This window comes from Eretmochelys imbricata, chromosome 4 (assembly GCF_965152235.1).
Source record: "Eretmochelys imbricata isolate rEreImb1 chromosome 4, rEreImb1.hap1, whole genome shotgun sequence".
Taxonomy (NCBI): domain Eukaryota; kingdom Metazoa; phylum Chordata; order Testudines; family Cheloniidae; genus Eretmochelys; species Eretmochelys imbricata.
This window is the reverse complement of record NC_135575.1, coordinates 95,168,591-95,179,074: the sequence shown is the minus strand read 5'-3', so window position 1 is coordinate 95,179,074 and position 10,484 is coordinate 95,168,591. Positions and strand designations below refer to the sequence as shown.

Sequence of the window (10,484 nt, the reverse complement as noted above, 5' to 3'; positions counted from 1 at the left end):
AACTACTGCCAAAGTTACCTCCACCCAGTAAAAAGAAAAGGAGGACTTGTGGCACCTTAGAGACTAACACGTTTATTTGAGCATAAGCTTTCGTGAGCTACAGCTCACTTCGTCGGATGCATGTATTTTACTTACTCATTTAGATACACCCATCCACTTTTCTTTTTCCTCTTTCTCTTAATAAAGATTTGTTTTCTACACAGCCTCAATGCTTGGGGGAAGGTGGCAAGTACTTGTGTGATCCCAACAGCTTTGGGTGGGGGCTGAAGCCCGTCGCGTTTGTTAGTTTTAAAACGGGCCAGTTGCTCTTTGAACTCGACCCTTACTGCCGCCGCCAGCCCCGGCAGACGGGTCACAGGGGTGGGTAGCAGAGCCGCTGCTCAGGGACGGGACGGGGCACTAACGAGGCGCCGCAGCAGCAGCGGACACTCCTTGGCCCAGGGCGGCTGGCCCAGGCAACAGGGTGACGTAAGCGCCCCCATCGGCTGGCTGGCGGACGCGGGCTCGGACAGCGGCAGGAACCGAGGCTGATCCGGGCGCCGCTGCCCAAGGCTCCGCAGGCGGCGGTCAGCCCCGCTCGGGGGGCAGCGGGAGCGGCGGCTACGGGCCCGGCCCCTGCTGTGCGCTCAGCCCCTGCCATTGTGCCGCTGCGCTTCCGGCGGCACGAGCCTCCGTCCCGGACCGGGCCGCGTGCCGGGCGCGTGCGTGACGCCCGGCTGGGGGCGGGGCGCAGGGCAAGATGGCGCCGCTGGCCGGATGTGTGTATCTCCCTCCCGCCCTGGGCCGCCGGCGCAGCTGACGAGGCGGCGGCTCCACTCTAGGCCGGGCCCAGCCCCGGCGCAGTCACAGCGGCGCCGCCTCCTCCAGGCCCGGCCATGTAGAGGCGGGCCCTGGTTGCTTCCCCCCCCCATCCCGGAGACGTGACCGGCCCGTGAGGTAGCCAGCCCCGCGCGCGAGCGAGCCGGCGGCCGGGCGGAGGGTCCCGCCGCCGCTGCCATGGAGGACATTAACTCCAACGTGAACGCGGACGCGGAGGTGCGGAAGCTGCAGGAGCTGGTGAAGAAGCTGGAGAAGCAGAACGAGCAGCTCCGCAGCCGCTCCGGGCCCCCCGCCAGCCCCAAGCGCCTCCCCAGCGGCAGCGGCGCCGCCACCCCTTCCCCGCGGGGGGACCTGCCGCTGGGACTGGAGAGCCGCTGCCTTAGCCCCAGGGCCGGGGCCCGCCAGCCGCCCGCCGAGGAGAGGCGAGGCGGGCCGGCGGCCGCAGCAGCCGGGGAAGGGGGCAGCTTCCTGGACGAAGTGGAGCCTCTGAGGCCGGACGAGCTGGAGCGCTTGGCCAGCTGCGAGGAGGACGAGACAGGCTGGTGAGCGGGTAGGGGGCGGGCCTGGTCGCTGGGCTCTGGGCTGTGCCGCCAGGTGCTGGGCATCCGGGGGCCCGGTCTCTCCACCCCCCGGGCACGGGCCAGGGCCTGGAGCGCGCTGTCGGGAACAGCCCTCCCGGGATCCAGCGCTGCTCAGGGGACAAAGTGCGGGGAGCTGAGAGAGGCCATTTGTTTACTAAACAGGGATTAAAGTGAGCGTCGTTCTTCCCCGATGGTTTGAAAGCGGTCTCGCCCTCTGAGGCTGGAGGGGAGAGGCTTACTTCCTTAGAGTCAGTGACACGTAGGAAACTCTCTGCTGTCAGGGGCAGACTTTAAAACTGCCTGGTGAATCCCAGGTGGGGTTGTACGCCTCTACTTAGCCATGAAAAAAGTGGTATAAAGGGTTATCCAGGCTCTCAGTGGAGATGAAGACTATTAATGTCTCTGGGTCAGAGTTGGTAAATCAATGTACCTGTCCAGAAACTTACTGCAGTGATCCATTAAGGGTATGTCTACACAGCAAAGAAAAACCAGCATCTGGCTTGTGCCCGCTGACTGGGGCTGTGGGGGTGTTTGACTGCTCTGTAGACTTTCAGGCTCAGGCTGGAGCCTGAGCTGTGGGATCCTCAAACCTCACAGGGTACTAGAGTTCAGCTCCTGTCTGAGCCCAGACGTCCGCAAGCAGTGAAACAGCTGCACAGCTGAAGCCCTTCAAGCCCTAGTCAGCTGGAAAAGGCAAGCTGTGAGTGTCTAGTTGCTGTGTAGACATACCCAAAACAGGCACACAAGTTCTATCAGTAGTTATGGCAACATTTCAGGAAAGGTAGTTATTTAAATTCCTTGATCTTTGGTATGTCAATCACTTTGATCATGCATCTTTTATCCCATGATGTATTGCCTTGCACATCTTCAGAGTTGTTATTAAATGGCAAAAAAGTTTAAGAGTTAAGGTTGCATGGTGATAACTTACGGCCTTCCAGAACATTGAGTTCAGCAAAACTCAGGGGAAAAACAGGAAATACAGAGTTAAGGTAAATGTTCACGTAGCCTTAACTCTGCCCCTGGAGCTGGAAGTAGCAAACAGGAATTACCTGCATGCTCTCCAGTTGCTTTCTGTTTTAGGTGTAGCTGTACTGAGTGGTGGAGGCAATAGGTGCAGCAGGTTGTTAGAAATCTGTTTTGATATGAGATCGTCAGGGAATTAGTTTGAAGTGTGTCAAAGCGCTGTGATTGTGATATGAAGAGATCTGGGTCTGAATCCCCGCACGAGTGTGATCAAAGGAAGGAGGTGCATTCATATCTTGGGGTTCTAGTTTGCATCATTTCAGTACAAAATTGTGTAGGCTGTGTCATAGCAGGGCACTACAGTCATCTTCTCATGGGTACTGTCAGTAGTGAAATGGGACATGAAAGCAGTCTGCGGATTTAATGATGGGTAGGGGAAAGTATAGGTTTAGGTAGTATCCTATGTGGAAGTGAGAAGGAGCTGTAAAAGGATATGAAGTGGCTGTTAAATTTTATAAGTGTGGTATTCTATTAAGGAAGTAGGCACAGTGTTTGAGTGATGGGGAGGTGCAGGTAATGCAGTGAAAAGGCAGAATGCGAGAATGTGTAATAGGTGTTTTGGAGCATCACTCACAGGGAACCTAGCTAAAGTTGCATGAGCATTTATGTTAACTCTGTATTTTCTAGTTTTCAGAAGTTTGAGGTTTGCTGAACTCAACATTCTGGAAGGGTGTAAGCTCACCAGGCAACCTTAACTCTGTGTTACCAGACTTTTTTTTGCCATTTCAGTTTAAAAAACTAGAAAATTAAATAAATGTTTGTTAGTAGGAATTAGTGACCATTTAGGCAATTATAGTTCTCACCAGAGTTTGCAGTTAATATGCTGCTGTAGCTAGGTGGTAATCAAAATACCTAAGTTTTATGTAGTGCTTTTCATCAGTAGATCTCGAAGAACTTCACATCATTATCCCCATTTTACAGGTGGGAAAGCAAGGCACAGAGGTGTGGTGACTTACCAGAGGTCACCCAGGAAGCTAGTGGCAGAGCTAGTAATAGTCCCAGTCCAGTGGCCTTTCCGCTAGGCTGCACAGTTGCTATGTGATTACTAAGTGCTCCTCACCCCTCCTATATATTTTGTTATCGAGAAATGGGGTTAAAAGTCATGCTTTGAAATTTTTCCAATGTGCAGTTGCTAACAGGGTCAGTGAGAGAAATCTAATCCATGGTCTGTGTCCCAAAATCTTGACAGTTGTATAACATAGTGGTTGGTTACAGTAATGTCAAGCTTGTGAGAAAAGATTGGTGTCGCTCCCCTCTGGGGGTTGGGCCCGGGGAGGGCGGGACCATGCTGTCTGGAAGGGGAGGGGTTGGAGGGCTAGTCTCCCTAAGCCAGAGGTTTCACCCTCTGCCCATGAAAGGGGATGAATACAGCCTGAAACAATAGCTTGTGATGTGTGCACTGCTCCATTCCTTTTAATGGGGTTTCCCCCACAACCCCGTGTTGTTAGTGTATATGCATCAAGCATGTCTTTTCTCAACTCATCCCAGTGTCAACAGTGTGCTCTTGATTCTTGCTCTGAGCATGTTTGTTCTAAGTTCCCCACCCAGAAAGGCAGGGGTTTCCCACATCTTGTCTCACAGGGGTGGCGTGCAGAGAGGGGTTCAGACCCCCGTAGCAATACAAGAAATCCAGGATCCCAGCTCACATGAGGGGGAGGGAGGGGGGCTTAGACCTGCCCAGAAAGGCCAGGGGGTTAGAGAAGAGGGGGTTAGACGACCCCCCCTTCTCCCCCCCGAGGTCCTGGTGCGTGCACACAGGTAGGGGGAGAGGCTCGGACATTTTAGATCCTCGGACATACACACGTGGGGAGAATGTAGGGCAGACAAGTGACCTGCCCTATTCTCCATCAGTCCCTCTTCCACATATGCCTTACCTCCCCGATCATCCATCCCTATTTAGTTCTTTCCTTCAATCCCCCTCTGCATCCTCGAACCCCTCTGCCTGTTTTCCTTCCTTCACCCTCTAAAATGTCCTGCCAGCAAACATTTACATGTCTAATATTTTTTACAAAAATACTTTGATTGCATTCTGCCAAAATTTAAAAAAACAAAATGAAAAACCCCACCAGATTTTAGCAATCTGCCTTCTGACCTTTTCCAGATTTTTGCCCAGGGTAGAACTCGAACTGACACTGGTTGGGTGTATAAGGTTAAAAGGTACTGCTTAGCCTGTTGAGCCCATCCAGCTGGTGTGGAACATTGAAGGCTAACAATCCTTTTAACTTCTCTGTCTGCACATGCTCAGTGCAATCCAGTTGGCATACCACCCAGCACTTCAAAAGCTACTGCTCCAAACAGATAAAATCTTTGGTTAATAATTAGTCATTTGATTTCCCCCAGTGGTCTGTTGGATTGCATGCAGTCCATCTTAGTAACTCGCAAGCGTTTGAGTTCCAGGTGTGAGGATCTAAGCCCTGCTTTGATCTCTATTTGTGATCAAAAAATTGTTGCCAGTATGTGACTATTAACTTAAACTGTTTCAGGGGGGTTGTTTTTTTGGAGTAGGGGGTGTATTTCAGGAATCCTTTCGTCAAATGGCCCAAAATTTGGATCACTGACCAAACCTGATCCCTCACGAGGCGCACAAAATTTCAAGGCAGTCTGAGAAACCATATTAATTTTAGAGCTCTTAGAACAGTTGAGCTTTAAACAGAAAGCCATCTTAACCTTAACTTAGCGGAAGTGCCACTCCGGTATAATTTAGAGTGCCGCTTTAAGGACTGTAAGAATTAGACATAGCCTTAGAAATCACACCCCTGTAGAGTCATTATCACCCCATGTAGAAAAGTCGTATAATGCACTTTGCCAATCTGTAGTCATTTGGATTAAGGCAGGATCTATTTCTAGCAATTCATGTCCAGTCAGTGAAGTTACCCTTTTGATTAGTGAACTAAGTTACTGTTCTAAGGTGCCACAAGTACTCCTTTTCTTTTTGCGAATACAGACTAACACGGCTGTTACTCTGAAATAAGTTACTGCTATACTTGAATCTGATATAGAAGACAAATATTCGGATGTCCTCTCTATAATTATGACATTCCAATTTGTATGGCCTGAGCTCCCTTTGGCACTAGCTTTATGATTTGGAAATTGTGTCGGAATGAATCATGAGAAGCATGTTGGACAACTTCACTGGGATGTAGAACCCCAGTTTCCTTAGTGATCAAATGGAATCTGAGACATAATACTGTAAACTAGTACAATACCTGATAGTGCTACCCATTCAGTTGCTAAAATCGAATTGTACTGATTCTCTCAGTTTCTGCATTGTGACCTAATAAACAGCAATTTGTCTTTTAATCAGATAATATGTGGTACAGTAACGGAACGTGAACTTGCCTTAACATAGAAGTATCTATTTCAGAGGGATTGTTTTTTCAAATTCAGATAATGGCTAATCAAACCATAGTTGTAATAAGGTATGAAGAAGTACTTGTGACAGCTGGTCTTAGAGGGGTACAATAGTTGCTTTCAATATTCCAGATTAAAGAAGTAGTACCACCAAGTAACTATATTACATGGGAGTTTGCAGCTTCTTAACTAAATATTATAACTTTGTTAGGAGTAAAATAAATGTGTGGAGACTGTAGCAAGAATCCTGAGTAAAAGCGAGTTCCTGTTTTTCTCTTTAAGTTCTTGTATTGCACCCCTCATAGTATCGAAATGCATCTGATGTTGATGTATCATGAAATTATCAATGTGCTGTCCAGTCCATAATGGAATTTTTAAATAGAATTTTTAGCTATTGCCTTAATTATAGAATTCTTAATATACATTTCACACTGTTAGGTCAGCTTGCATTGGCGCTCATTTTTTTTTAGTAGATTTAGAGCTTCCTTTCTAGACCAGTAGTTAAGCAGATGATCTCCTTGAGGAGCCCATACCTGTGTTTAAATAAATTCATGGAAACCTTTCACAGCTTTTTCTTTTCATTTCCATGAAAGTAGTTATAATATCTCCTTAGTTAAGAGGTTAAGCCTACAAGAAGCTGTATACTTTTCATTATGGGAAAAATATTGATTTCACCTGCTTTTCTGCAATAATCAGGTAACTTTTGTGGGGTTCTTCAAACTTTACATTCAAAAGTACTATTGATTTATTAACCTCTACAAAAGACTTCTTAAATATGCAACTCTATTTTTGGTAAACTTTAGCTTCTGCTACAACTTCAATAGACGACATGATGGGTTGCTTCACAGAAACCCCTTTGGGACTGCCAACCGATGAGCCAAGACTACTTCTGCCCCTGCTTTCCCTGCCAGCTTGGGACTCCAGAGCCCTGCCTGGTTGTGCCAGACACGCTTGGCGGCCACAAACAGAGACCCAGGTCTGAACCATGTCCCACAAACTGCAAGCTTAACTGAAAGCAGCTTAAAAAGCGTTCCTGTCTTTAATACTTAGATGCCCAACTCCCAATGGGGTCCAAACTCCAAATAAATCTGTTTTACCCTGTATAAAGCCTATACGGGGTAAACTCAAAAATTCTTCGCCCTCTATAACACTGATAGAAGTGCACAGCTGTTCCCCCCTCCCCCCCAGGTATTAATGCATACTCTGGGTTAAATAATAAGTAAAAAGTGATTTTATTAAATACAGAAAGTAGGATTTAAGTGGTTCCAAGTAGTAACAGACAGAAAAAAGTGAATTACCAAGAAAAATAAAATAAAACTCGCAAGTCTATGCCTAAAACTAAATGCAGCTAAAACCTCACCCTCAGATGTTTCAATAAGCTTCCATCACAGACTGGATGCCTTCCCAGTCTGGGCACAATCCTTTCCCCTGGTACAGCCCTTATTCCAGCTCAGGTAGTAGCTAGGGGATTTCTCATGATTGCAGCCCCCTTTGTTCTGTTCCACTCCCTTATATGGCTTTGGCACAAGGCGGGAATCTTTTGTCTCTCTGCCGTCCCCCCCCCCCAGTGGAAAAGCACCAGGTTTAAGATGGGTTTCAGAGTAACAGGTGTGTTAGTCTGTATTCGCAAAAAGAAAAGGAGTCCTTGTGGCACCTTAGAGACTAACCAATTTATTTGAGCATGAGCTTTCGTGAGCTACAGCTCACTTCATCAGATGCATACCGTGGAAACTGCAGCAGACTTTATATATACACAGAGAATATGAAACAATACCTCCTCCCACCCCACTGTCCTGCTGGTAATAGCTTATCTAAAGTGAGCATCAGGTTAGGCCATTTCCAGCACAAATCCAGGTTTTCTCACCCTCCACCCCCCCACACAAATTCACTCTCCTGCTGGTGATAGCCCATCCAAAGTGACAACTCTTTACACAATGTGCATGATAATGAAGTTAGGCCATTTCCTGCACAAGTCCAGGTTGAGGGAGTGAGAGAACCTGGATTTGTGCAGGAAATGGCCTAACTTCATTATCATGCACATTGTGTAAAGAGTTGTCACTTTGGATGGGCTATCACCAGCGGGAGAGTGAATTTGTGTGGGGGGGTGGAGGGTGAGAAAACCTGGATTTGTGCTGGAAATGGCCTAACCTGATGCTCACTTTAGATAAGCTATTACCAGCAGGACAGTGGGGTGGGAGGAGGTATTGTTTCATATTCTCTGTGTATATATAAAGTCTGCTGCAGTTTCCACGGTATGCATCTGATGAAGTGAGCTGTAGCTCACGAAAGCTCATGCTCAAATAAATTGGTTAGTCTCTAAGGTGCCACAAGGACTCCTTTTCTTTTTAGGTTTAAGATGGATTTCAGTACCAGGTGACATGGTCACATGTCCTGTGAAAATCCAAGCCTTCATTCCTCCCAGCTTGACTCACAGGAAGGCTTGCCTGCAAACAGAGCCATCCACAGTCAATTGTCCTGGTTGATGGGAGCCATCAAGATTCCAAACCACCATTAATGGCCCACACTTTGCATAATTACAGTAGGCCCTCAGTTATTTCCTATTTCTAGTTTCAGATACAAGAGCGATACATTTATACAAATAGAATGACCACACTCAGTAGATTATGAGCTTTGTAACGATACCTTACAAGAGACCTTTTGTATGAAGCATATTTAAGTTACATTATATTCACACTCATCAGCATATTTTCATAAAATCATATAGGGTGCAACATCACCGATGTTTCCTAGCTTTTTTTCTATCAGAACACTTGAGTAATCTGACACTCTTAGATTTATTTCCATAACTAAAATAGAGTTCTGCCTAAAGCATGTTCCCTCCCATAAGTTTTATTTTACTACATAGAACTTGAACTGCCGGTACTTGATCTCTCTGCAGCTTTTGACACTGTTGATTGTGCTCTCTTCTAAATCTTGTCCTCAGTTGGCTTTAACAATACAGTTCTCTCTTGATTCTTCTATTTTCTGGCCTTTTCTTGAATATTTAGTGGATCCTCCTCTTCTCTCCCACTCTTCATGGAAGTTCCTCAGTGCTCCATTTTTGACCCTTTTCTCACTCTACATCAGAGGTGGGCAAACTATGGCCCATGGGCCACATCCAGCCCACAGGCCTGTCTGCCCAGCCTTTGAACTCCCGGCCGCAGAGGCTAGCCCCTGGCCTTTCCCCTGCTGTCCCCACTTCCTGGAGCCTCAGTTCACCATGCTGCCTGTGTGCTCTGGGCAGCGGGGCTGCGAGCTCCTGCTGGGCAGTGAGGCTGTGAGAGCCGCTGACCTGCCCCAGTGCTGTAGACTGCGCAGCAGCGTGGCCATAGGTGCTGACTCGGTGGGTGCTCTGGGCCTGGAGCACCCAGGGGAAAAAGCACCAGTCAACTGTTTATGGGGCCCCATCAGCTGTTCAGTGGGGCTGTCGGGGGGCTGATCAGCAGTTTTTTGCAGAGCCGGGAGCCACCGCCAATCAGCTGTTTCCGGCTCTGAGCTGCTGCGCTGATCAATGTGGCCAAAACAGCTCTTTCCGACAGGGCTGTTTAGTTGTTTTTTGGCCAATCAGTGATGGGGACTCTGCTCCTGGGGCAGGGGCTGGGTGACCCCACCACCACCGGTGCCATCCCGCCTCCTTCTCCTGCCTGCTTCTTGTGGGCAGCAAGCTGCTTTCTGTGGCGCTGCAGCTGAGCAGCTCCCAGCCTCGCTTCAACCTCTCAGCCAACTAAAGGCAGAAGCAGGAGCAGCTGGTAAGTGTATTTCAAAGGGGGTCTTGGGGTGAGGGTGGCTGGGGGGGCAGGGCCTTGAAACCCCTTCCCAGGTGGCTGTACTGAGAGCTAGCTGGCTGGTGGCCAGCTGAGAGGTGGCTGTCTACGTGGTGGGAGTGGGGGGGAGCACCGGCTGTCGCCCAGCTCTCTGCATCTGGCAGGGGGCTCAGTCAGAGGTGTCTCCAAAAGCATCCCCCGGACCCCGCAGCATAGAGAGACTGAGAGTACCAGCCCCCGCCAGGCAGCTGGACCGGGACGGGCATGGGGGGGGAATGGATGTCTCCGGGGCTGCTGTGGGGTTCGGTGCCCCCCTGCTTGCCCTCCCTGCCTGGGCAGAGATGCCTGCCTCTTGGAGACAGTGGCCATGTCCGTGCAGTGCACTTGGTCCCCCTCCCTGGCATCTGGGTGACTGCCTCTTACGGGGGTGCGGGGGTTATCATTATACACTTTAATGATATACGTATTTTGATAGAATAGTGGGTTTCAGCAAATCATAACGTTTCCCATGATACCTTACATGGCATGCTTTATACGAAATATAGAGAATATATACAAATGATTAATATGGGGCTTACAGAGCACAGCACGCCACTCCCCCGAGGTATAGAGCAGTGGCTCTCAAACTTTTGTAATGGTGACCCCTTTTACATAGCAGACCTCTGAGTGTGACCCCCCTCCCATATAAATTAAAAACACTTTTTATATATTTAACACCATTATAAATGCTGGAGGCAAAGCGGGGTTTGGGGTGAAGGTTGACAGCTCGCAACCCCCCATGTAATAACCTTGCGACCCCTGAGGGGTCCCGACCCCCAGTTTGAGAACCCCTGGTATAGAGTGTCACAGCTAGAAACTCCAAGGCTTGGGACTTTTAAAAGGATACTGGACAAAACATGCAGTAAGGATCAGCCCTGCATTGGCAGGGAGATGGACTGAGCCAGGA

General features: G+C 48.7%; 1 protein-coding gene across 3 annotated transcripts in view; it reads left to right on the top strand.

The window, feature by feature from the left end:
- The first annotated feature begins 742 nt into the window (after positions 1-742).
- SLAIN2 (SLAIN motif family member 2) overlaps positions 743-10,484 on the top strand; it is a 63,364-nt gene continuing 53,622 nt past the window's right edge. For 2 of the 3 annotated variants that reach the window (XM_077815673.1, XM_077815672.1), the window contains exon 1: positions 744-1,361. In XM_077815673.1, coding sequence (XP_077671799.1) covers positions 997-1,361 — 365 coding nt within the window. In that variant the 5' untranslated portion in view covers positions 744-996. Of the gene's footprint in view, positions 1,362-10,484 lie in introns of all 3 variants that reach the window. The other variant, XM_077815675.1, reaches the window with a different exon arrangement.